The sequence below is a fragment of the Urocitellus parryii genome, chromosome 5 (assembly GCF_045843805.1).
Source record: "Urocitellus parryii isolate mUroPar1 chromosome 5, mUroPar1.hap1, whole genome shotgun sequence".
Taxonomy (NCBI): domain Eukaryota; kingdom Metazoa; phylum Chordata; class Mammalia; order Rodentia; family Sciuridae; genus Urocitellus; species Urocitellus parryii.
This window is the reverse complement of record NC_135535.1, coordinates 432,351-458,956: the sequence shown is the minus strand read 5'-3', so window position 1 is coordinate 458,956 and position 26,606 is coordinate 432,351. Positions and strand designations below refer to the sequence as shown.

The following is a 26,606-nucleotide window of genomic DNA, read 5'->3' as shown; positions in this document are numbered from 1 at the left end:
ATAGGACCCAGCCTCCCTGTTGCTAACCTTGGTCCCAGGGCTGCTAAGATAGGGACAGGGGCCTTCCCTCTGGGATGCCAGCCCCAGGCCCACTCCTGAGGCCTCAGGGATCAGGGTCCACACATCAAGGAAGGTCCTGATTAAGCCACCCTCCCAAGACCAGATCTGCTCCCAGGACCATGGACCCTGAGGTGAGTGGGCCCAGCACCAAGAAAGGCTCACAAGAAAGCTGCGGCCTCCCCACCCACGAGGTAGACCCAGGGATGGGGCAAGGCCAAGGGCATGTGGGGGGGCACTGGACCACTGGCTGGAGGGGCGTGGGTGAGCAGGGACACGAGCAGCCGTTAGTTCTCTCTTTATATAGACTCTGGTTCTAGAAACAGTTCACCTGTGGCTGGCCGGCCGGGGCCAGCACACCAACAGGGCGGGGCAGGGGTGGACTATTTACAGGCCCCTTGCAGGGCTGTACCATGGCCGCGACCCGGCACGGCACTCAGCCATGACACAACAATAAGTTAGAGCCAGCCGGGCAGGGCGGGGCGGGGGCTGTACACACAAGTGCTGGGGGCTCAGGGCCTCAATACTGTCGAGGGCCGGGGCTGTAAACATGGCCGGGGCGGCCCTGCCCACCCCTAGTGGTCTGTAATGACTGGAAGCAGAGCAGCCCAGGCAGGGCCAGGAAGGTCAGGCGTCCGACAGGCAGCTCTGGATCCGGTCCACCCATTGCTGGGCCGAGGGTACATCCTGGGCACAGAAGTTGTAAACGCGACGCGTGGTCTTCACCTGGGAAAGGGTGGTGGCTGACTCCACGGCCGCTACCACTGTGGAGTCCTCCCTCCCACCTCCCAAGCCCGGGCAGAGGCTCACGTCAAAGAAGGCCTTCTCGTCCACAGTCTTAGGGGCACCCATGGTGGGAGTGCCAGGTGCCACAGCCTCTACCTCCGCCAAGTCGATGACACCTTTGCACTGGGTGTCTACTCGGTGGTCATAGTAGCGCAGCTGGGGGGGAGGGGTGTCACAGTCAGGGTGGCCTGTCCCCGCCAGGCTCCTCCCGCCACTCTTCACTCACCTGGTGCTTGGTCTTGTCTAGCACGAACCAGCGGGCCTTCCAGGGCTTCATAAAGGCCCCCTTCTTGTACAGGGTGCCCTCGTAGGACCTGCATTGGCAGCAGAACCAGGGCCAGGCTGGCTGTCAGGGTCCAGCTAAGCCTAGGCCCCAGCAGTTGCCCCCACCTGGGTAAGACCAGGGCCCTCATCCTACAAAACTGGCCCAGAAGGGGGACTATCTTCAGAAAAGAGATGGAGGGTCCTTCTCCCAACACCAGTCTTGGGGTCTCAGGGAAGCAGCCACACACAGGGTAACAGCAAAGGGGCACCCCAGGCACAAGGGGTGGGATGGATTCTGCAGGGCTTCAACCTCGTCTGGTCCCTGCCCCCAGCCCTCAAGTCTATGGATCTACATCTTAAGCCCCTTAGCCTTGGGCCACCACATGGTTTCCCCCTAAGACCTTCCACCCAAAGAAGTAACTCCTCAAAGGCATCCTTGGGATCTCAGGCCCCAGCTCCCACTGCCTCTCAGACCTGTTCTCACTCTCGGCCGTCTGGAACTGGCTGTACAGGGTGCTGGTGCTGCGGCGGGCAGCTTGGCGGGAGCTGGACGTGGTCGAGCCACTGCTCTGGTCACTGTCCAGGCTGAGGCTCAGGGTGGAACCCACAGGCCCCTCCTGTAGGTATACGCCCAGCGAGCGGCGGTGGTGGGGCACGCTGGACACAAGTAAGGAGCTGGGGGTGCCCTGGAGATAGGAGAGGGGTTTGCAAGAGGACTAGGCGGCCTCCACCGCCTGCATGTGCCCCCTCCCCCCAGCCCCCCATGCCCACTCCTGCTCACACGTCCATGTATCCGGCCTTCCAGGCGCTGCGCAGCCTTCACTCGGTCCCAGGTGTCCTTCCAGCGCTCCGGGGGTCGACCCAACTCTGTCTCCAGCCGCTGCAGTTCCTGGGCAGAATCAGTAAACAAAGTGTTATTCAGAAAAAAAAAAAAAAATCCAGACTGGAGTATGAGAAGACAAAAGGAAGGGAAAATACAGAAAAGAAATACAGTAGTAAGACCCTCTTTCAAAATTTAAAAATAAAGAGGGCTGAGGAGGTAGCTCAGTGGTGGTAAACTGCCCCTGGGTTAAATTCTCAGTACAAAAAAAAGTAAAGAATGAAAAAATTTTCAAACCAGACATATTCCTCACCATTGCAAATAAATGAATGAATGAATGTTACAAAAAGAAAACAGACGTATCAATATATCAGAAGCACTACAGACCCCAAACAAGACAGGTTGGATACACACCAACCAGGGAGCCACAGAAAAGTAGGGATGGGGATGTAGCTCAGTGGCAAAGTGATAGTCTAGCATGAGTGAAGCCCTAGGTTTGACCTTCAACACTGCAAAAAATTTAAAACAAATTTTTTTTAATGGAAACTTTAGAACTTTAAAGTAAAATATACAAGATGAAAATTTCCTTAGACGGACTTTAGAATACTAAACATAAGAGTAATGAACTTGAAGATAACGGTAAAAGAAATCACTCAAAAGGAACTGCATAGAGGAAAAAAAAAAAAACAAGATGAAAGTAAAAAAAGAAATGGCAAGAAAATGACCATCTCACAGATCAGAGAAGCTTACCAAGCCTCAAAACAGGGTAAACACAAAGAAAAACCACACAATGGCCAAACTGCTGCAACCAAAGACAAAGAAAAAACCTTCAAGGAGAAAGGAGACAGCTCAGCTCAGAGGTCAGCTCACAGGGACAGCTGTGGGGAACAACTGAGCACTGATTGCTGCTCGAGGCAAGGTGGGCCAAAGAGGGCTTTCTAGACCTCTGGAGCCTGTCAACCTGGAACTCTCAGTCCAGAGAAAATGCCCTTTAACAAAACAGTTAAAGCTGGGGATGTGGCTCAAGTGGTAGCACGCTCGCCTGGCATGCGTGCGGCCCGGGTTCGATCCTCAGCACCACATACCAACAAAGATGTTGTGTCCGCCGAGAACTAAAAAATAAATAAAAATTCTCTCTCTCTCCTCTCTCTCTCTCTTAAAAAAAAAAAAAGAAAAAACAAAACAGTGGGGGCGCCAGGCATGGTGGCCACGCCTGTAATCCCAGCCTCTTGCGAGTCTGAGACAGGAGAACTGCAAGTTCAAGGCCAGCCGCAGAAACTTAGCAAGGCCCTGTCTCACACTAGAAATAAAAAGGGCTGGGGACGTGGCTCAGTGATCAAGCACCGTAACTCTCCCCGCCACACACACACACACACACACACACACACACACACACACACACAGAACAGAGGAAGGAAGGCACAATGAAGATGTTTTCAGATTAACAGAAGCTGAGGGAATTTTATGACCAGCAGACCTTCGGTCAAGAGGTAAAATCCTGGGCTGGGGTTGTGGCTCAGTGGTAGAGCACTCGCTTAGCACACGTGGAGCCCTGGGTCCGATCCTCAGCACCACATAAAAAAATAAATAAAGGTATTGTGTCCAATTACAACTAAAAAAAAAAAAAAAGAATAGTGAATATTGGAAATGGCAGAAATAGGAAACTTTTTTCCTCTTAATTTCTTTTTTTTTAATTTATTTTTTAGTTTTTAGGTGGACACAATATCTTTTTATTTTTATGTGGTGCTGAGGATCGAGTCCAGTGCCCCATGCATGCCAAGCTGGCATTCCACCACTGAGCCACAACCTCAGCCCTCCTTAATTTCTTTAAAATATAAAGTCGACTAAAACAAAAATAATAATTATGCCATAAAATAGCTAAGTGGCTCTAATGACATCAGATCAAACTGACTCTAAGACACTCAGGACTGCCCCAGATGAAGAGGAACTCTATCCTGCTCTCAGGCTTATGGGTCACATTCACCCCAAAACTGACTCCATGAGCCCTGAGTAAAGAGGTACCCGTGGACCAGGCTCCACACCGGGTCACCACATGACTGTGCAGGCCCACCTCACCACCTCTCATTGCCAGACAGGCATCCCCACTTCCTGAGGAAACCAACTCTGAGTTACTCAAATCTCTAAGGCCACACAGCCACCACGGGGGAGTGGGTACACGTCCCCGTGGTCAGGATCAGAGGCCACCCATTCTGATTGCTCAGGCCCTCTGAAGAACCACCTGGGGAGCCAGCACCACATGCAGGACATGCTGTCACTGCACTGCCCGGGGAAGCACATATCACCCAGCTGGCTCCCTGCGTGCTTCTCTCGCCAGGGACTCTGCCCTGTTGGATTCTGGGTCTGGTGATAAACAGACACACCCACCAAAGACGGCAGAGCAAGGGATACCAAAGACCTAAGCATCAGCCCTGAGCTTCCACGGCAGGAATCCAGAGGGCCGCTGCTTGCCATAGGGCGGGCAGGACAGAAAGTCTGGCAGAGAGAACAGATCCTGGGCACAGGTGCCATGCCACACCAGGTGCCGTGGTGTGGATGTGGTTTGTTCCCCAAAGGCCCACGAGTGGAAGCTTTGGAGGTGGAACCTAAGAGGTGGGCATAGAGGACATTCTTGGGTCAAAGGGGTGTGCCCTCAAGGTTAGGGTCCTGAGGGCTGAGTCTGTCAGCAGAGGGTGTTTTGTTTTTGCTTTTTAATATTTATTTTTTTTTTAGTTTTAGGTGGACACAATATCTCTATTTTTACATGGTGCTGAGGATCGAACCCAGTGCCTCATGCATGCTAGGCGAGCACTCCACCGCTGAGCCACAACCCAGTCCCCAGAGGGTGGTTATTCAAGCAACAAGCCCACCCAGCTCCCTGTGAGTGTGATCGTGGGTCTCCACACACACCTGCCATCGCCATCTGCCATGGTGTGACAAAGCTGAAGGACCCTGGCTGACTCAACAATCGCGCCCTTGAACCTCCCAAACTGAGTTAAGTAAATCCCTCCACTTTATAAGTGAGCCTATTTCTGATATTTTGTCATAGTGACAAAATGCTAATATACCAGGTAAGGGAAAGCACACATGCCCAGAGCAGAGGCCCTGAGACCTGGGGTTTGTGACAAGGACCTTCCCCTTCACTGCTAGGCAAACACTCACAAGGCATGGGGCAGAGACGTGGAAGCCATGGTCACCCCAGGTCCCAAGGGGCGCACACGCACCTCTAGCAGGCGAGAGATGGCGTCGGGCTGCACTCGAGGGCGGCTGTCATAACATGGCCACACCACGCGGCGCCTGCTCTGAGGAGCACCTCCATCTGGCCGTTCCTCTTCTGGGGGCTCAGGGGGCCCCTGGGCCAGCTCCCAGTCATAGGGGGGGCCCTCAGACAGTGTCTCCTCCGTGTAGAAGTCCCACACCTTCAGGTTGGACACGTTGCTGTACGGCCGCAGGACCTGGGGGCAAGCCTCACACTCAGAAGCTGGGTCAGCAGCAGCCCCCGCCCCAGCCGGGTCCCAGCTCACCTCTGTGTCCTCAGGTGCGTACATGTAATTGTAGAACACGGGGGTCCTCTTGCTCAGTCGCTCCACGTACTCCCACACAGACCGGCAGGCCAGCTGGCCCCTGCGCTCGCCCTTCTCCTCATACAGCAGCCCTACACAGGGTGAGGTCAGGGCGAGGCTCCGTCAGGGCCCCGCCCCCACACAGCCGCCCGGCCCACCGGACATACCCAGCTCAATGCGCTCATAGTCAGAGTCAAGCAGGAAGGTCCGAAAACGGCGAGACGCATGGTGGTAACCGAGGAACTTGAGGTAGAACTGGCTGAACTCAAACTCCATGGGGAACTGCAGGTGGACCTATGTGGGGCAGGGGCAGAGGTCAGAGTTCAGGAAGCACAGCCATGCCCACCCATAAGGCCACTACCCACCTGGTACACACAGTCCAGGAACTGCAGGAAGACAGGCGTGAAGCCACTGCTCTGCCCTGCTAGAGTGTGAGCCCCACGGTGGCTGAAGCGATGACCGAAAGACAGCCACTCCTTCTCCACCAGCAGACGGAAGCCCTCCAGCGTGCGGTAGAAGGGATCTGAGAGCAGCTGCACCAAGGACACCACCTGCAGGCACCACCCACTGGTTAGGGAGGTACCTTGGGGACCACAGCCAGTCCCCATCACTGTACCTGCTGCACACCTGGGTGGTGATGTCCCAGCCGTCCTCCAGGCTCACCAGGACAGAGGAGCCCGAGTCTAGGAGCTCCACCACCAGCACCGATATCTGCAGCAGCTTGTGGATCTGCAGGGACAGGCAGCCCTCGTTCCCCATCCTGACCAGGCCCCAAAGACCATGCCCAGAGTACCCACAAGAGGCTGGACAAGAGCCCTGCTCTGGATATTCTGACCACAGCTTCCTCCTCCCAGGACCCTTAGGACCAAGGAGGCAGATTCAGCAAAGACCCTGTCCTAGGGTTATCTGAAGGACCCATCCCTAAGTCCTCTAGCATTCACAAGTTCCCAGTGAAACAGTGCCCAACCCCACCTCCAAAAGACAGTACAGAGGCAGAATGTCCCACAAGCCATCTTTTGCATGGGCCATCAGTCCACCTGAGCCTAGTAAGCTGCCCTGGATACTCTAGTCTCACTGTAGACCCTACCAGCCCAGATCCCAGATGCCTCCCAGGTGATCCTACATGGGAAGTGGCCATCACCACCATCTTCTCCTGGGGCCCAAAACTGTCAAACAAGCAAATTTAGATCCCTGTTCACTCAGCTCCAGTGAAGCTGCAGGCCTAGAACCCAGGTGGGCAGAAGGGCAGGAGCAGCGCAGAGACCTGGGTCAGCCACTCGGAGTCCTCCAACGAGCGCAGGAAGGAAGCTGGGCCAGGGTCGGTGGCAGGACAGCCCGGGACGCAGGCCTTCAGCAGCTTCTTAAAGCTGGCCTTCACCTGCCTTGCTTCAAACACCTCGATGGGCACCAGCTCCCACTGCTGGAGGGGGTCTGGCCGCACACCCTGGGAGGAGGCCAGGCACTGAGACGTGCCCAGGCCTGAGCCCCCACCTGGCCCCATGCTCCCACCTCAGGTACCTTGAGCTGAGCTTTGTCTCCAATGATGTAAAGAGCTGCACGCTGGGGCCTCAGAAAGCCCGGGTCAGGGGGAGCCCCATTGGCCTGTGGGGGACTCAGGACATCTCTGTCGGCTAGCCGGGAACCCACATCGGCACCAAGCCCACCACTGCGCCCACTGGCCCGGACACTGCCCCGCTTACCTGTGGAAGAGAGAAAAGGTGAGTGCCAGAGTGGGGCCAGGGCACCACTTACCTGGGCCGGCTGGGCTTGGCCTCCAAGGAGGGGGCTGGGCTCCCAGGGTGGGGTGGATGGCCAACAGGCCCCCAGGAGGGCAGTGTGAGGGAGGAGGGCTAGAATACACAGATGCTGAGACACGTGGGGTGGCCTGTGTTAGTGTCTGGGGCAGGACTTGGGTGTCAGGCAGGTAAGTACTGGGGCTAGAGGGTAGGCCGTTAGTGTCAGGCATGGAAGGGGACATTAGTGCCCAAGACAGCTCAGTCCACACTGGGGGCCATCAGGGCCAGGTAAAGGAGAAGCCCCCGGTACGGTACCTCGGGGCGCAGTCCATCTGGAGGCCGAGGCCGCCATGGGGTTGGACAGCGTGGTGACCCTTGCTCTGGGGCTGGGCACTGGGGGCACAGCAGAGAGAAAGCTCAGGTCTGGCCCCTGGCCTAGGGTGTGCAGCTTTAAGGAGTCTACAGGTCAGAGGTTCCCACCAAGCCCTCCTCCGGGGAACCCTGGAACCAGCAGAGGTTGGCAGCGCCAAGTCCCTAGTCTCAGGAGAGGAAAGAGCCTTTGTCTGGTCCAGGCAAGGGGCCTCCCCCAGGCAGCAGAGGGCCCACGGCAATGCGGCCAGGGGATGGAATCTCCTCTGGACATCTCTCTCCTCCCCTATAGACAGAAGTCTTGCCCTCAGGTCCCTCCTTGAAGGCTGTGTCCCAGAACCTCCTCTCTCAAGCTGGGGTGGGACCTGTATGACAGGCACTGCCCAGAAGTGCTCTCAACACCTAGCCATGCAATGGCCTCACCCAAGACCCAGCAACAGGAGGGGGTCAAGGGGCACGGCCTGGAGGAAGCCTGGATCCTTCCAGGAAAGACAGAGAAAACAGGCCCAGAGACAGAGGGCAGTTCAGTCTAGGACACAGGCAGATCTGAGCCCCAGGCAGCACCAGGCAGACTCACAGCTGGGACAGTGTGGCCAGGAGCCTGGCATGCTGCCTAAGTGGGAAGGACTTAGAGGCTCACCTGCCTCCACAAAGGCCTCATGCAGACAGAAAGGTAGGGCAACATCCCCAGTCACTCCAGTGGCCACCATAGCCACGCAAAATTCAGCCTGCGTGCCCTGTATGCTGACAGCCCCATACTGCGGGTGGCAGTCGCCCAACCTTGCAGTGAGAGCACCAGCCTGCTTAGGACGCTGGTTTTCTCTATAGCTGTCCCTGTTCATTACTGGGCAATGAGGGGGATGGTCAGGGATGCCCAAGGGACACTAGGGAAGGTGCGCAGGCACTGTAGGAACCGACTCGTCCTGAAGCAAGGATGCTGCCTGCAGGTGACCCTCAGGATTCCTGGCAGGAGCAGGAAGGCACAAACACCCAGTGATTATAAAACATACATAATCAGAGAGAAAGCTGGTATTTCTTTTTCTTTAATATATATTTTTTTTAGTTGTAGATGAACACAATACCTTTCAGACATGAGATGGAACCAAGGAAGGGTACCTGAAGAAGGTGCATTTATGTGGTGCCACGGATCGAACCCAGTGCCTCATGCATGCTAGGCAAGCACTCTACTACTGAGCTACAACCCTGGTCCTGAGAAAGCAGGTATTTCTGATGGAAGAGTGAGGGTGGGTGCATCAGGCCTGTCTCTGGGATACTGTCTCCGGTGACCATGAAGGCACTCACTGCCCATCCTTGTCCCCAGTGCCCAGCAAATAGTAATGAGACACAGATGGTCAAAGGAGCACCACCGAGCATGGGTGAGACCCACAGGCTTAACAGTGAGAAAGGCCAGGGCAGAGGGAGGGCAGATGGCTGCAGGCAAGGACTGCAGAGCTGGGTGGTTAGCTCCCAAAAAGCAGGTGGCACCAGGCTGCAGGACTGCTCTGCCTGCAGAAGCTCCTACCAGCCCCAGAAAACCACAAGCACACTGCACTGTGTTCCCAGGAGCTGAGGTCCAGCAGAGGAAACACAACCCCATCAACTCAAGAGCAGGACTGAGGGCATGGGAGCGGACACCTGTTGTGGCATCTACCACCTCCTGAGTACACAGCCCAGGACAGGTGGCTCCAGGTTTGTGTGTGAATTGGCTCACACCCCAGTCCCATCAGCAGAGGAGACAGGCTGGCCTGAGGAGGGTGAGCTCTGCAGGTTCCAGTGCAGAAGCCTCCTGAATCTCATGACCCGGTGCTAAGAGAAGACATCCAAGCACCAGGAACCCTGTGGGCAGATGACACACCCTGGCCTGGTATGCCAGAGGGTGGCTAGCATCATAAGCCTGAGAACCAACCCTCTAGAATGTCAGCATCTATCAGCCAGGCCAAGAAGATCAGCGAGACAGGGTGAGAGCACAGGAAGACACTATGGGAAGATGGGGCCAGGCTGGGTAGGAGAATGGAAATGGGTCATTGATGGGAGGGATTCAGTTATGCATGTGGGGGAAGGACCAAGGAAGCAGCTGCCCTGGGTGGGGGGGGGAGTCCTGAAGAGCCACCTTCTGCTTCATTAAACACCCGTGCCCTATAGAACTGCCTTTTGTGTCCCTCCAGGAAACAACAGTTTTATCTTCTGCCTAAAAGCTTCTCTTGATACTCAGCACCCACAATTTCCCTCCCAACCACCATGTGGACAGTGCATTGGGCAGAATATATATGACCACACATTCTTGGCATTTCTGAGCTTGGGTCAGCTATAAGGACAGCCCAGCCTACAACCAGTGCCCAGAGCAGCAAGGGCAAGGGCTCCAAGGATGGCCCCAGGCACCCACCTGACCGCCTGCCTGCTGCCTCTTTTGCAAAACAGAGACACCTCATGGGGACAGGTGGTTATGACAATGGCTGCTCCCAAGCAGGGAGAACTATGGGTGCCTCATGAGCAGGGCTCAGTGGGGGACACAGCCTGACCCAGATCGACCTCAGTGTGTGCAGGGGAGGGGATAACAGGTACAGTGAGACCAATGCAGACAAGACCCCTCTAGGACAGATGAGGCTGAAGACCAAGCAGTGGGCAGAGCAGCACTGGGAGGGGGCAGGGTAGGAGATGGGTGGGAAGAACAGGCCTCAAACACCTCAGGGCTGGGCCCAGCGACTGGGCAGCCACTGTCCAGGAGGCTCTGGCAGAATGTTATTGTTTAGGGGCTGGGGACATAGCTCAGCTGGTAAAGTGCCTGCCCTGCATGCATAAGGCACTGGGTTCAATCCCCAGCATCACAAAAAAAAAAAAAAAACAAAAAAACAAAAAAAAAAAACGTTGTGGTTTAAGAAGGTAGACAGACTCATGGCCAAAGCAGGCAGAGCCTCAGGACACTCACCTGGTTTGGGCAGGCCTCCTTCCTTGTCCCCAGTGCCAAGAAGGGGCCCCTATTCATTCAATACCAAATGTCCCTGACCAAGGACACTCCTTCCCCTCACTGGCCTGCTCTCCATAAATGCTGCCACTGCCCCCCAGTAATCCTCCTCACCCATGCCCACTGCCCACCCTCAAGCACCCTTACCATGACTGCCCATATGGGCTGAGGAGAAGCCACTAAGCGTGTTTCGTCCTGATGCATCTGCGTAACGGGGCATGGAGCTAACCACGGCCTGCAGGTACTTCTCCTGCTCCAAGCTGCTGGAGTCTGCCTGGGACTGGCCTGGGAGAGGAGCAGGAGTTGGAGGAGTAGGGTGGAGGGAGATGGGACAGACATGAGATGGGACCAAGGAAGGGTACCTGGAGAAGGTGCATTCTGGGCCTTGAAGAGGCCAACGACACCCTTGCCATGCAGGCCCCCGGAACGCAGCAGCACAGCCTTGGAGCGCCCGCTGCGCCAGCAGACCACGGGGAAGCGGTTCTGGCGGTAGCAGCGGGATACACGCTGTAGGGCATTGTCCTGGATGCTCTGGGGAACGATCAGCAGCCCCGGGTAGCTGCAGGAGGCAGAGGCCTTTGTGAGGGCAGTTCTGCGCCTTGCCCCACATCCTCCCCACAGAGCTTAGGCAGAGCAGGTCAAGAGCCCATCGAGAAGACCAAAGGAGCAAGTTCCTGGCTCCCAGCACAAGAGGGTCAAAGGTGCTTTCCAGACCTTGAGCTCAGCTGGGTGCCCCCCACCAAGCCCAGAAGCCCAACCGTCTACCCTCCCCCTTCCACCTTCCTTGTTTGGCCAGGAACCATGGTGGGGCCCACAACAGGCCAGGAAGATACCCAAGCAGCTCTGACCGCATCCTCCTGGAGTGTCCTGGCCAACCCTCACCTGCGGCAGATGGCATACATGCGGTTGACTGGGGAGATGCGGAAAGCCTCAGACTTGGCCCGGCTCAGGCTGCTGCTCAGGGTGCCAAGGCCAAGGCGCTGATAGTCTCGGCAACATGCCCGCTCCACCAGGCTGCTCATGGTCATGCGGTCCGAGGGCTTCAGGGCTGAAGATGGGGTCAGCGTGCTGGGCTCCAGCTCCTCTGACACTGCAGGCCAGCACACAAGGGTCACAACCCAGAAACTACCCACCCTGCCTTGTGTCCTCCACAGGATTCAATGCCAACAAAGACTACCCAGAACACCCTCATTCTGCCCCCACCTGAGATCTCATCCTCCTGGTCCTCATAGGGTGGCTGGCCCCGCTGCTCCCAGCCAGGGGGGTTATACTTCTTCCTAGTAACATACTGCCGCACCATGGTCTTCTTGGCATTCTTAACCAGGTTCCGGGACAAGGTTCTGGGGTATAAACAGACAGCAAAGGTGAGAAGAGAAGGTATAAAAGTTTAGTCACACCTGGGAAGGCTGAGGAAAGCACACAGCTGGTGCCCAGCTGCCCTGGCCCTGAATCTGTACCTGAGAGAAGGACCCTTGTCCTTGGCAACCCGGGATGGCCGGCCAGATGTGTGGGTGGAGCCCAGGGTGAAAGCAAAGGTGCCCCTTATGTCTGGCGGGTACCGCAGCTTATGCAGCTGCTTGCGGAAGAGCTCGGCGCTGTCAGACCCCACCTCCTCGTCAAAGGCCATTTTCAGCAGCTGTGTCAGACAAAGAAGCCCTCAGGGGTCTGAGTGGCCACCAGGACCCTCCCTAACTCTAATGCTGCTGAGAGAGTGGACTCTCTTCTCACAGCAATTGTGCCACAGAAGCGGGTGAGCCTTAAGGGAAGGCCTCATTCCCAAATACTCAAGAGTCCAGTGTATGTGTAAACTGTCAAGTTCAAGCTGCTTGACAAGGTTTCAGCTTGCCCAGCACACCCAAGACACAGACAAGGGTCAGCACCCAGGGAAATGGCAAGGATCCAAAGGCCAGCATGCCAAGTAAACAGATGATGTGACACTGACAGCCAAGGAGAGGGACCCACACTGACAACACACTTGCCAGGTCACAGGTGAAAACCAGCTTAGAGGACTGGCTGGCTAGGGGAAAGCCACCCACCTGGAATGTGCAGGAGCGAAGCTGCAGGCCATCCTGCAAGAGCTGGTCCACCGGGGTCTGGACACTAATGCGCTTCTCCTTGGTCAGTGCAGCCACCGGGAAGGAGCGGACCACCACCTGTTCTCCCACTAAAACAGGCCAAGCAGAGTCAAAAGGAGGGAAAAGAAACAGGGTCACAGATCTCAGGGTGCTACAGCTACAGGGGTTGTGGGTAGGTGGGAAGTCGAAGAGGAGCACCCATCACCCACAGGCATCTCATACCCCTGAGAAAGGGACAGGAGAGGCAGGGAAAGTGCTATATCCACCCAAAGACCTCACAGGGAGGAGAGGGCGCCGCCAGAAAAAGGGTCTGAAGGCTCACCCAGTGGGTCGGTGGGCATCCCCGTGAAGATGACCCGGTATGTGGTGAGGAAGACGGCACCCTCAGCTGGGAACAGTGCCGGGCCCCCTGCACCACCACCTGCACCCTCCTCACGCCCATCGGGTAGCAGGTACACACGAAGACCATCCAGGACACATTCTTCACCAGGCAATAGGCGTGGCCGCAGCAGCTTAGGCTACTCAGAGACAGAAGCAGCATCTCAGGACACAGTCCAAGCCCCTCGTGCCCACCACAACCTGGCTGGCCCCAACTCACTTTCTGGATGGGGGGCAGCCTCTTGCTCTCACGGTGCACAGCCTCCAAGGTCTCAATGTGCATCTGGACAATGTCTAAGAGAAAACAGTGCTCATGCCTGGGCCCTGGCAACCCCCCTCTGAGGAAGTGTTTCTGTGCCAAAACCCCATACCTGGCACCATGACATGCAGCCCCTTGAGATGGTCACTGGTGACGCCGCTCTCTGTGCAGACCTTGTCTACAAAGCGGTTGATAAAGCGGACCACAGCCCCAGCCACGTCACAGGTCTCTGCATCCTCAAAGCCACTCTCTGTGTCATAGCTCTCAGCCATACTGCCGGCCATGCTGGGCAAGGAGGGATGTGTGGGTACAAGCCCACCTGCCCACAGACCAGCCCACTCTTCCCCACCCCACCCTGCCCCCACCTGTTGGTAACCAGGCTGTTGCTGGCACTCTCCAGGTCGCCCAGGCCTGCCCGCTCCCTTAGAAGACGGCTCTTGCTGCTGTCCAGGGGCAACAAGAGGTAGCTCATGCGGTTGGCATAGTGGATGGCCTGGCTGAACACCGTGCTCTCCTCCTTCTGCACCAGCTCCTGTTGCTTCTCGCGGCTCAAAGTTGGCCACAGGCGCCGCTGTTCAGAAGCCACATCCAGGGCAGAGCGCTGGTCCTCCTGGGATGATGCCTCCCCAACCTCCTGCCATGGCACCACAATGAGTGAGCCAGGGCTGAGCTGCCCTCCTCCCTGCCCGGGAAATCCTGCGCACCTGGGAGGGAGCCTGGTCCTCAGAGGGCTCCAGGTAGAGGGCACGGATGTGGGTCTGCACATCTCCATAGAACATGGCCTCCCAGAACTGTGGGGTGCTCCACACCACGTGCTCCTGCACACAGCTGTAGGCAAACTGTGTCACGCCTGGGCTCAGTTTCTGCAGGGGTAAATTGGGGAGGTCACTAAACATGGTCCAGAAGGAGCCAAGGAAGAAACTGGGACTCCTCTGGCACTCACCCGGCAGAAGGCTGTGACAAGGGGCAGCAGAGCAGCTGCGATACCATGTTCGTCCAGGGAGGTACAGTCCTGTGGGCAGAGCAGTGGGCAAAAGGGATGCCTGCCCCTCTCCCAGACAGTACCCGCCTCCAATCACATCTCTGTGGCCCCACAGACCAGCACCTTCCAGCCCTGCCGCCTAGAACGTTGGCCCCAGATCCCCAGGATGGCCTCAGAGGTTCCAAAGTCAGCCCCACACTTTCTCCAGCAAGGGCTCTCCCTGTTCCTGTCATTTCTACAGACCAAGGATCCCATCCCACCCTCCCTCTTCATTCTCACCTGAAGATAAGAGTTTCTCCCAACTGCAAGAGTCCCGGGAAACTCATGAACCCATGCTCACCGCACTCACATGCCACATCACTGGCAGGATAGGAGCCTGGCCTCACCTGCAGGCAGCAATTCATCATACGGACGACAAAATCGAACTGCTGGTGGTCCAGGACCGCCCGGTTCTGCTGCACGTGCAGATGCAGCTCCTGGGCCAGGCAGCGACGGGCAGCTCGTCCCTTCAGAGCCCTGAGCACGGCCGGTAGCAGCTGGGAGCAGGGGTAAGGGGAACAAGGGGCTGAGGGCAAAGAGGGAGGGATGGGGGGAGTCCCACAGAGGGAGGAAGCAGCAGGCCTACAGAAGGCCAGAAGCTCCACCACGCACAGAAAACCCAAAGATCACACAGACCAAAAGAGATGAAAACCTCCAGCAGACCTAGCAGTCCACAAGCGAGAACCCAGGAAGACAGGACACAAGCTGAGTGCATGTGTGCTCTGAAGAGGCCTGAGGCCCAGACCTGCTCAGTCTGTCAGGGCTCAGTATCTGAAACATGGGCCTGAGCATCACAGGGCTCCCAGCACAGGCCAGGCCAAAAGAGGGCTCAAGCTTGAGCTATTGTTACGGTCATTCATCATAAAACCACAGGAGACACCACACAGCTGCGAAAAGACTCAAACTGGCTGTCAAACAGAATCCCAGCCAGGCACGGTGGCGCACATTTATAATTCCAGAGGCTAAGGAGGCTGAGGCAGGTGGATTGCGAGTTCAAAGATAACCTCAGCAACTTAGCAAGGCCCTAAGTAACTCAGTGAGACCCTGTCTCTAATAAAATACGAAAAAGGGGCTGGGATATGGCTCAGTAGTTGAGCTCCTCTAAGTTCAATCCCTGATATCAAGAGAAAAACAGAGAGAAGGAAAAAAAAGGATCCCAAAAGTGTTACGTGAATTATCACAGAGGCAAAACAGCATGTGAGTGGGTTTTGTTTTCTATAAGTTAGATACAACACACACAGGTCTACAGTCTTTCAGAAGGATGCAGAAGAAAATTAATAGAAATCTTAAGGTTTTCTAAGTTCTAAAAATGTATACAACCCCACCTTGCTGAGCCTTCTTGGAAGGCCTGTCCCGCTGCCCACTGAGATCAAGGAGAGGAGACCTGGTGCCCACCTATTCTCCTGCCAATCCATCCACCTCCAGCCAACCTGCATGTGAGCAGAGCCTCCAGGGCAGGCCCAGCATCCATTGCACTAGAGGCAAGGCCTGTGCCTCCTCTGAGGCTGCTGTCCTGAACTGAAGTTGGAGGGCCCCTCACTGCACACCTCACCTTCTTGGCCTCAAGCATCTTCCCCTCAAACACGTAGGAGATGCAGTTTCGCACCACCTCCAGCCGGCGGGCACTGTTGACATGTGGCCCGCTGCACCGCTCTAGTATGGCAGCTGTGGGGACAGGACACACACACCCTCACAAGAGCCCACTCCCAGTCCCTTATTGAGGCATGTTCTCCCCTCCCATCCCCATTACACACTCATGGGGGGCCCTGAGGGCACAGTGGTCCTCCTCTCGGCCTTCACAGCTGGGGGTGCACCCTGCATCTTAGCTGCAGCCTGGTCCACAATCCACTGCACTGTGCCTTCATCCAGCCGGGGGAAGGGTCGGGGTGGCCGCCGCAGGTGACTGGCCTCACCTGGCCTCTGCACCTTGTGCATTGCCACAGCTGGATATGGGTTCTCCTGGGGTAGAAAGGCAGACAATGGCAAGTGGGTGTGGGCCAGGGTGGCACCACACCCGCCCATCAGGCTGCACACCGTACATTCTTATAGAGCTGCTCTGCCAGTTCCTGAACATGACGCAGAACTCTCTGCGGGTGGTTTTCATCTGCACGCATCCTTGCCACCTCATGGGCCACCAACTGGGGGGGACAGGAGGCAGGGTGAGACTAGGGCAGGTGAGCATATGGCAGGGGAGGTAGACAGGTGGGGGTGGGATGCACCTCATCAAATAGATCCGTGGGGCGGTAGGGGACCCCGCGCTCCGACACGAAGCCTGCAAAGGCCATGCCCTCCAGCACCTTCATTAGGAAATCATCCTCCACCAGCCCACGCTGGCCCAAGAAGGCTGCCTGGGGAACACCAAAAGGGCACCCACTCAGGGTATACTGAGCATTTACCTACCACTCCACTCCTCTATCCCCACACCACCTGCCAGCCCACCTTATGGAAGCGGATGACAGGCTCTGGGTGGATGCGCACAATGTGCAGGCACCATCGGTAGCCCTGCAGGAGTTGAGCAAAAAGCCGAAGAAAGACGGCTCTGAGCTCCTTGTCCTGGGAATACAGGTGAATGCAGGTGAGTGCCAGGCTCCTGGGTGCTTCTCCCCACTCCCAAACAAAGCGGGGAGCGAGGCTTCTCAGTCACCTCTGTGGTCTCCTTCTGCCCCTCCCACAGGATGCCACACAGCCAAGCAATTCCTCCACACTTGCTGAACAAGTCCCTCCTGCTAGTGACCCCCAGAGGCACTGGTGGCAGGATGCCAAGTCCTGGCCCCTCCATCCGCACCCTATACCTTGCCCACACCTGCTATATAACCAACTGCCTGTGCTATAAAAGCCCAACCTGGCCTGAAGGTAGGCTGCAATGTGCATGCACCATCAGCCCTGCCATCAGCCATGGCAGAACTGAGATGACAGGATGGGGTGTCCAAAGACCTATACCTGCATCTTCAGGGAGGGAGTGGACGTCGTGGCGGGGGGAAAGGCAAGGTCAGCCAGTTCCAGCTCTGGATCCAGGACCTGTGGTAGAAGCAGAAAGCAAGGGGAGAGACACAGTGAGCCTTAGGCTCTGGACTCCCCCTGTTGCCACACAATGGCTCCCCACAGGCTGTAATCTCCAGCTTCAATCTGGCCCTTGCCCTCACCATGCTCAGAACGTTGTGGGTCTGGCTCTGCAGTGGCTCCGGCAGGGGTGGAATGTGCACACACTCAGGGACAGTCACTGTCCCTCCATCAAGATCAGCAACAATCACGTCCAGCTGTGGACCAAAGAGAGCAAGTGATCAGGGGCCTGCAGGCCTAAGCAGTAAGGCAGACACAAACCACAGCCCTTACCAGCTCCTGGGTCTCTGCCTGGAAGGCTGCGTTGACCCCAATGATGAAGGGTGTGGGTGTGCTGAGGACCTCCAGCAGCTGTGCTGGCAGGATGGGCACATAGGTGAAGCTGCAACAGGTCCCGGGGTACACAGTGAGTCCCAGAGGATAAGGCTGGGTGGAGGGGCCAGGAGGGACGGGTGGAGGGGCCAAGCAGAGGGGCACCTGTATCTGAGAGGGAACAGTAGTGCCAGGAGGCCCCTGCAGGCATCTGCAAGCCGCTGGTAGCTCCGGGACAAGAAGAGGACCTTGTGCTCCGTGAGGGCAGCACAGAACAAAGACAGCACATTGGTGATGCCTAAAGAAAGAGGACAGGCCTGGTGAGGGCCCTGTAACCCCCCAGAGTGAGAACTACACCTCTGGCCACCAGTCCTAAGGACAGGAAGTTGCAGCAGGCTCACCCAACTGACGGAAGAGCAGGGCTACACTGCAACGGCTGATAGGTAGTGAGTCAGCCAGCGGGGTCTGGATGACCTGCCGGTCACCAGCTCCCAGAGAGATGGTTCTCTGTGGAAAGAAAAGGACCAGAGTTCAGCAGTTTGACGAGGCCCAAATCAGCCCAGAGCTCTGTGGTGCCAGGTGGGCCCTGGTGAACTGATAGACCCAGAGATGGGACTGGCTGGATGGCTGGAGGGAAAGGTCACACCCTGACTGTTGGCTGAACAGTGCTGCAGAGAAAACTCAAGGCAGGGGGTGGCTGCCTCTGACCTGGGGTAGGGGCAGGGCCTGGGTGGGCAGAAGAAACAAAGTATCCATACCGCTCCTTCCTCAACAGAGTCCAGCTGCACAGGACAGACAGGCAGAGAGACACAGTTAGACACCTCTGGCACACAAGGCACACAGAAGAGAGCGGACAGATAAGAAGCTGACACTGACATCCAGAGACAGGCACACACCCAAGAATGAACAGAAAGACGCTAGGCCCAAAGGAACAGATTACAAGAGCCAGGTGAGCAGGCAGGGGCCAAGAACAGATGACGAGTGCTGGCACCAAGAGGAGAAAGAAGTGCCCAAGGTGTTGGGCCATGCTCAGCCACTGAACACGGAGTGCCCACCAGGCCCCCACACCCCTGAATGCACCAGGAAAACCTATGCCATGGAATCACCAGTTGTTCTCAATACCTACCTGTGATCCCCCAGCCAGAGGGACAGTGCATGTCAGCAGGTTCCCAATCACATTCTCCAGGCTCACGTTCAGGCCTTCCACGTGGATGGCATAGATGAGACCAAGGCTATTCTGCAATGTATCAGACATGGAATGGTGGCACTGCCAACAGGAACATCCCAGTCCTGCCTCGCTGCCCTGGTGGCCCGCCTCACCCTGAACACCTCCGCATGGTCCAGTCGTGATACCAGCACCAGGGTCTTTGGAGCAAAGAGCTGGCCAGCCTGGGCTGATGTTGTAGTCAATAGCCGCACCTGGCCTCCCTCATCAGCTTCCTCCTCCCTCTCCACGGCATCCTCAGTGGTGCACACTGCTTCCTGTAGACAGAAGCCCATGCTCCCGGCTCTCGTCAGGTTCGTCCCATGAGCCCAGGTGGAGGACACAGGTGACTCAGACCCAGCCCACTAGAAACTTTGGCCTCTGCTGGGTAGGAGACACCCCCAGAGGCAGAGGGAGCTGCCCATGGCCCAAGGGCTCATCCTCACACATGCTGTACCCCAGAGCCCCCTAGCTGACCTGTGTGGGCTCCACTGGCTCCCAGAAGGTCAAGCAAGCGCAATAGTGCCGCTCAGAGTTGATGTCAGTGAGGACGGCAACAAAGAAGGTCGGTGGGTTCCTCTCGGGACACAACTGCCACCCACTGGGCTGGCAAAACTGCAGGGAGGGCTCAATAGTCAGCTGCCTGCACCCACACCCGCAGCAGGAAATAGCCCACCTGCCCCAGCACACCTACTCCCAAGCATCAGCACTGCCAGGGCCTGGAATTCCAGGGCACACAGGCAATGCCTAATTATGTGGCTTTGGGGACACCCTCTGGGCCTCAACCCCTCCTGGTGAAAGGAGTAACAGCCTCTGGCCTCACTACCTAGGGTGAGGCCCAGGAAGGGCATGATGCCCACTGTTGGGAGCACTTGAAAATATAACACAGTGATGTGAGCACCAAGCATCCCAACAGTCAAGCCAGCCACCCCTACTCTCCACAGCAGGTCTATATTCCCTTGTACCAGCTCAGCAAGGATGGGCCTGTCTCCCTGACTTACCAGCTCAATGCCCTGGGGGAAGGGGTTGTCCTCCCAGTCCTTCTCTGGGAAGCGCTGTAGGATCTGGCCCTGGCCTTCCCCACTCCCTGAGGAAAGAAGCAGGTGGTCAGAGAACCCACCCCACTTCCCTCCCCAATCTCCTGCCAGAATTGGCCAAGGCCTCAAAGCCCAGTATGGAAAAGTCCCCTTCTCATCTGGCACCAGACTAGCTCTCTCAGACCTACTGTTTCCCTATAAATAGTTCTGGGTCAAGAAGCCAAGGCAACCACAAGCCCCAGGGCCACCAGGGGGCAGCAAGAAGCCCCAGATCTCTGTAAGTCCCCATGGCCCCCACCCCTTCCCATGTCCTGCCCACTCTCTCAGCACCATGTGCCAGAGTTCTCCCCTTGCCACAGACCAGCCAGGCCCCTCACAGCACAGGCCTCCCTGGGGGCCACAGTTACAGCTGTCCCACAGCCCACTCAGCATCTGCCACCATGGCAACCCTGACTTAGGCATCAGCCCCAACAACTCCAAAAGCTGGACAATGACCACCAGACAGACAGTGGGTATGTCTGGTGTATAGGACGTATTTGGGCACTCCCGAACTCTATGTCACCCACCCACCCTGGGCCCATGCTGGGAATGCATAGGATTCACACTTGTTATCTATGTGGGGTTTAATAAGAAGCTTCCGGTCCCCTTGTGCTGGGGGGAGGGGACCATCCAGGCCCACAGTCCCAGATTGCTATCTATCCCCAGCCCCTCAGAGATGACCCCAGCACAGATCTCAGGAGGGAGGATTCAGCAAGGTCCTGCTCTTTGGAACCCATGTTCCCCTAAGTCTTCTGACCTGCACCCCTTTACTACCATGCCCAGGGCACTGCTTCCTGTCAAGTGTCAAGGCCACATGGATGCTACTGAGGTGGAAGCCTTGCCTGTGGATAACCCCTACAATGCCAAACCAGAAGGTATGCCAAAGGCCACAACAGGGGGGCACTCAGGACCAGCTTCTGCCAGGTGAGTGCTCCACTTGCCTCACAGGACTCAGAGGATGGAGCAGGACATGGTAGGAAAGACAAATGCCTCCTCATTTTCACCCCTCACACTCACAACCCAGAAGCCACCACAGCAACACTGCTGCCCCTACCAGCAGAAGCGGCAGAGGCAGACAGCACGGGGAGGATGCTCAACGAAAAGCCTCTCCCTGGAACCCCACCTTCACCTTCATTCTCAGTAAACCACCGTGCACAGTCTTCGATGGCCTGAAGGGATGCAGCCTCACATCCATCCAGCCTGATCCATCTGCGCACAGGGGAGCTGATCCCCAGCAGCTTACAACACACATTCCTCAGATCCTCTAAAGCCAGAAGAGTGGGTCTAAGACCTTGGGCCCTGAAGAATCATGGAGGCAACACCAAGGATGTGAGCATCAGGCAGGGTGCTGCTGAGCTAAGGGTGGTGGGGTGATGAGGGGCTGATTCTGACTCACAAAACCTCAGCTTCCTGCTCCCCTCCCCCCCGTATTGATACTCTGCAGGCAGCAAAAAAGAAGGGGACAAGTGTCTACTGGTGCCATGCCTACCTACACACATCTGCAGACCTGTCCCACCAAGATGAAGACCCCATGAGGGGGTCCCACCCCTAAGAGCCACCCTCAACAGACCCCAGCCAGCATACTCACACATGCAAAACACACACACACACACACACACACACACACACACACACACCCTCCCTGAGCCGTGGCTTCCCCCACCCCACTCTGCCAAGGGCTTCCTTGTGCTCAGCCTCAAACCACCATCTGGGCCCAGCCCTGGCTGGCACCCAGGGCTCACCCAGTTCTTGCCACGAGGCAGCAGGCGGAACAAGGAAGAGGGGGTGTAAGACAGGGACAGGAGCCTCTGCTCTACAGTCTCCCTCTCAGTTCAGGCAGGGTGAGCAGTCTTCAGAAGGCTGCTCTCAGTAGCTTCTCCCCCCAAGGGAGTGAGCATAAAGGGGATTATCATCATCCACCATCGCCTTCTCCTATCTCATTCATAGTATGAAATCCAACTTCCTCTTGCAACTCAGACTTAAAATCCTCTGAGGGGCCCACACTCTGAAGAGCTAACCCTGATCACCTCTCTCATGAGTGCCCCCACTGTCTCATGAGGGAGGATAGGGGAACCAGCCAAGCAGGCATCTCTCCTGAGCTCCAGGCTTGCCCTTAGGAACTCAGGTCACAGTGTTCCTTCTCTGGGAAGATCTGTGCCTGATCCTGGAGCCTGCATAGGAACCCCTAGGACCTCCCTTCCTCTACAACCCCCACCTACCACCTCTTGACAACTGGTGCACCTGTCAGTAGGCTGGGCTTGATGGCAGGCTCCAAACCTGGCACAGACCACAGCCTAATTAGGGCTTGTTGCATGCACACATCACTATCCTCCCCACACCCAGCCCTACTCACACCCCACAAGCAAACAGGTTTCTCAGTCAGAAGTGCACAGCAGCTTCCAGAGCCCTGGGGAGCACCCGACACAGCAGGCCCTCCTCCAAGAACACACCATGAAGAAGTCCACAGTTTCTCCTGTGAACAACAGTACCTAGCCCCTTTCCTGAGACCTCAGCCTTTTCCTCAGCTCTGTACTTTCAGGGGCTTGGCTGCTGGCTTGCATAGGAGGAAGAGGTTCTGTCAAGTTTACCCAGTGTCCCCCACTCACTCAAGCACTGTGAACACAAGGGTGACCTAAAATGGCTGAGCTCCTTACCCTACCAGAACAATGCCCCACTTTAGAGTAGAGAGGAGGGAGGGTGCCTCCCCTTCCCACCCCACTAATCCCAACAGTACAGCCATGCATCACTGGGCAGTACTCTTTAAGGGGCCCGAGGAGGAGAGGCACCAAGATCCTCTGAGGCATACATGGGAAATCCCCTGTCCCTCCTTCTCTTGAACCACAGGCTAAGGGAGGTCAACCCAAGGGTGACACTGGGGCTCCTGTACTCAAAGCTCCTCAGTGAAAGCTCCTCTGGCAGCCAACCCCATGAAGGCTGCAGGGCTGAACGGCAAGGCTGGCCAGCAAGAGAACACAGACCATGCGTTCTGTCATCTGCTGGCACACCCCATCACCAGTGCCAGGCTCCGATGCCTAGAGAGCCATCCTAGTGTACACTAAGGGAAGACAAAGAAAGGACAGCAGCCTCCTCTGCTCAGCCTACTACATATCATATCATACACACTGGACAGCACCCTCCTGCTGCTCCAAACATAGTGACCTTGACACCCAGGCCTGCTGTTCCTGGTCAACCACTGCAGCTTCTCTGGTCATCCTTCCTGATCTACCCTCACCCACAACCACAGCAGCTCTGGTCCAAAGCATCCTCTTCAAACATTCAGGGTGGATGCTGTTGAGGCCATCCCAAACAGCCCCAACCTGCTCCAGAGGTAGGGCAGGAACAGGGGTGGAGATAGTAGATGGGGCCCAAGAATGTGGCCAACTCATTACCATAGGACTGAAAGAGACCAGGCCACAGGATGGAAAGTCTTTTTCTCAGACACTTGGGGGTCCAGACCTTCCTTCCCAGTGGCAGCAAGAAGGCTGCCTGCCAGGTCTGAGCCAGGTCAAGTGTCTTTCCTGCTCTCAAAAGACACCTCAACACTGGCCATGCTGCATTAAATCAGCTGACTACTATTGGGAGCTGGGAAGGGGCCATCCATCTGGTCCTCGCACTGACCCCAGAGTTAGGCCCAGGGCACAGAAGCTGCTTCCTGACTCACCAAGTAAGGAGCCTGTAATGGGCCAGCTGGCACCCTCTGAGGTGAAAAGGACACACATAGCCCAAGCATCTCCCCACCCTCTCTGAGAGGTCACCAGCTGGAGACCACCAGCAACCAGGGTGCTGCCTTGGGCAGGACTCTGGACCCAACCCAGCAGCCAAGACACCCAGGCCTACACCCAGCAGTCTCAGAAAAGATGACCAAAACCAGGCCAAAGACATGAAACTGCCCACTCACACCGCTTAACCTAAAAGACCCTGCATCCCTGCCCTGATGTCCTAGGCCTGCCAATACAAGGGCATCTTTCACCTCCCTTGGAGGCGCATCGTTCTGTCTGTGCCTATGTTCGTACACCTGCTGGTCCGTCATGAATAAGACACCCATTGCTTCCTAGGGTCTTAACATCTGTGTTCATCGCATCCTCACAGCCTAGAAGATTAGTATGACTCATACCAGCTACAGATGAGGAAACTGAGGCACACAGAGTCAAATGACTGGCCTGAGGTCACAAAGCTATGGTTGCAAAGCACAGACAACTGACCCCCACATCAGGTGCCATTTGGCTTCCCTTATTCCCACCCCTACCCTATCACCTTTCCCAGTCTGTGGGTTTATTCCTCACAGGGATAGATGAGTTCTTCTAAGGAATGTCCTGAGGCTGGATGGCCAGCTAGTTCCAACCTCAGAAGGCAGTGTTCAGGAGCTCCACGGCCTTCTACCACCACCCAAGTGGACAACTTGGGAATCACTCCTTCCCACCATTTAGGGTGAGTGAACATCTTGGGCCCAGCCTTCTCACATACACTGTTCAGAGGTCATATACATCAGAGGTGCCTGTGCAGCTCCAGCAGTAAGCATATTCGTCACAGCCAGCTTCTCACAGATCCCACAACTGCCTCCTCATGCCTCCCTCAGATTCATCCAACTCTCACCCAACTATCACCACCGCTATCTAGCCTCTATCTGCAGTCTCTGCCTACCAGGCCCTCTCTCCTCACACCGTCCTCAACATCATCAGCATCCAAGCCTGGGTTCCTGCAGCCCCTGAACACAGCCTAAGGCCCCTAACAGTAGAGCAACTATCATCCAGCCTTGTTTTCCAGGATCCCCACGCAATCCTCTGTCCTAGGTGATACCACTTCTTCGCTGCCCTCTACATGTGCCTTGTGACAGGCCACTCTCCTTCAAAAGAGACAGAGACAAGGACAATGTGGTCTTTGCCTTTGACAACTCCCTCTCTGGAGAGAAAGTCAAATGTTTATGACTGATGGTACCAAAGACATACTTGGACAGCTGAGAGAAGACCAAGTGCTGAGTAAGAGAGGGCCATTTACACTGAGTAGGGTCTGGAAATGAGGAAGATGCTGAAGAGGCTTCAAAGAGTGTGCAGGTGGACCCTAGACAAAGAGACAGTCCAGGTGGAGGCTCAGCTAAAGAAAAGGCAAAGAAGAAAGTTCAGGTCATGGATGGTGACAGTGGCAGGAGAATGATAAAAGCTGGAGAGTTGCGGATATAGCTTAGTAGTACAGCACTTGCTTAGCATTTGTAAGGCCCTAGGTTTGATTCCTAGCACCATGAAAAAAAGGAAGGAGATGTAGATGACAAAGAAGCAACAGCAGCAGCAGCATTGGGATTTGACAGACTGAGTGCCAGTCTGAGCTGCCTTAGACTGCGCACTCAACCTCTCTGTACCTGATTCTGCTCTACAAATTGGGGAAACAGCAGGGCAACCTTGGTGGGCTTGGGAGATAAAGAAGTGAGATCATGCACACAAAGGGCTGTGCAGGAACTGGCACACCCAGCACGCTTGCCAATACCCAACACCACTGTCTCCACGGCTGTTGCTGATGTCATTGTCAGGCTCTGTTTCTCCTACCCACCCCCAGGCTGAAAGGGTACTCAGACACAGGTGCACCAATACCACAATGATCTCCCACCCAGGGATTGACTTGCAGAGCCTATACCAACAGGCTCATTGCCAAGAATGCTCTTCTGTTCAGGACGTTTCATCCTGAAATCCTCCAAGTTCCAATTAAAATACCATCACTCTATGAAGTAGCTTTGGAACCTCCATGCTTTCCTCTGCATCCTACCAAGCCTATTTGAGGCTTCAGACCTAGTACCAGTCAGAGAAGGGGCTAGCCTCTGGGCATGGCCACTCAGCAATCTGTGGAGGCCAAGAGTGTCCATCCCAACTAACTGGAGAGGAGGAGGCCAGATGCCTCAGAGCCCTCCCATCTCCAGCCACATGCTGCTGCCCACCACCGCAGCAGAAGGCAGGTGCCCAGGGATGGCCCCACTTCTCCCCAGCTATCCCTGCAACTACCTCCACCACAGCCACTGAGACGCTTCCTGGGCCCTCGCGAATCCCAGTACTGAACCCTCGGTCCAGCCTCGTCTTTCTATCCCCTTAACCCCCGGGACCTTTGGCCAGTTCCTGGGCCAGGTCCCTCAGTACCTCGGTCCCTCAGTCCATTTCTCAGCCCCGGGCTCGTCCCCATCTCCGCCCGCTCAGCCCAGTGCCCGACCCTCAACCCCCAACCTGTCCCTCAATCCACAGCCCAGTCCCACAGTCCCGATCCTCAGCCTGGTACCGCAGACCACACTCAGGCCCGGCCCTCCCTCCGTCGCCAGACCTGTCCCGCTGCCCAGACACTCAGCCCCCGGCCCCCGCCCAGTCCCTCAGCGCTCTGCCGCGACACTCACCGCGCGGGTGCGGCCCGAACGCCACCAGCACGAAGTAGTCCGCGAGCCGCGCCATGGCGAGAGGCGCGGGGCTGCCCGAGGGGCGCGGGCGGGCTCCGCGGCTCGGGGACTTGAGGGCGGCGCGCTCATGGCCCGGCGCCGGCCCTGGGCCGCGCACCCGGGACACCCCGGGCCCGCTCCGCCGCGGCCCTGGCCCGGGCTTCCGCCGCCATCTTCCCAGCCAGCCGGCCCGCCCGGGCGCGCCGTGCGCCTGCGCGCCCTCACCCCGCCCACATGGGCGGAGCCTGAAACGGCGCGCCC

General features: G+C 56.6%; 1 protein-coding gene and 1 long non-coding RNA gene across 5 annotated transcripts; one reads left to right on the top strand and one right to left on the bottom strand.

The window, feature by feature from the left end:
- Positions 1 to 344: 344 nt before the first annotated feature.
- Sbf1 (SET binding factor 1) lies at positions 345 to 26,458 on the bottom strand. Of its 3 annotated transcripts, XM_026413517.2 has the most exons (41): positions 26,307 to 26,458; positions 19,865 to 19,950; positions 19,341 to 19,478; positions 18,980 to 19,141; positions 18,786 to 18,896; positions 18,061 to 18,166; positions 17,825 to 17,957; positions 17,621 to 17,729; positions 17,431 to 17,544; positions 17,228 to 17,305; positions 16,727 to 16,840; positions 16,507 to 16,635; positions 16,327 to 16,425; positions 16,042 to 16,246; positions 15,840 to 15,952; positions 14,635 to 14,784; positions 14,210 to 14,278; positions 13,971 to 14,129; positions 13,632 to 13,900; positions 13,379 to 13,551; positions 13,228 to 13,301; positions 12,952 to 13,147; positions 12,591 to 12,718; positions 12,012 to 12,190; positions 11,758 to 11,894; positions 11,437 to 11,644; positions 10,917 to 11,113; positions 10,702 to 10,839; positions 7,539 to 7,616; positions 7,006 to 7,187; positions 6,752 to 6,931; positions 6,115 to 6,216; positions 5,853 to 6,038; positions 5,655 to 5,781; positions 5,449 to 5,579; positions 5,149 to 5,379; positions 1,889 to 1,996; positions 1,582 to 1,793; positions 1,070 to 1,157; positions 868 to 999; positions 345 to 783 (listed from the first exon to the last, which is right to left on the bottom strand). In XM_026413517.2, exons 1-41 carry the CDS (start codon positions 26,359 to 26,361, stop codon positions 685 to 687), a joined length of 5,685 nt encoding a protein of 1,894 aa, XP_026269302.1. In that variant the 5' UTR covers positions 26,362 to 26,458; the 3' UTR covers positions 345 to 684. The 3 variants fall into 3 exon arrangements, with proteins under 3 accessions (XP_026269302.1, XP_026269303.1, XP_026269304.1); XM_026413518.2 differs by lacking the exon at positions 7,539 to 7,616; XM_026413519.2 differs by lacking the exons at positions 19,341 to 19,478; positions 19,865 to 19,950; positions 26,307 to 26,458 and having other exon boundaries at positions 18,786 to 18,891; positions 18,980 to 19,096.
- LOC113200182 (uncharacterized) lies at positions 7,125 to 9,318 on the top strand. 2 transcript variants are annotated; one of them, XR_013343664.1, is made up of 4 exons: positions 7,125 to 7,205; positions 8,656 to 8,813; positions 8,914 to 8,968; positions 9,156 to 9,318. It is a non-coding gene; the product is annotated as an uncharacterized LOC113200182 (long non-coding RNA). The 2 variants fall into 2 exon arrangements; XR_003303002.2 differs by having other exon boundaries at positions 8,656 to 8,968.
- Positions 26,459 to 26,606: the final 148 nt, after the last annotated feature.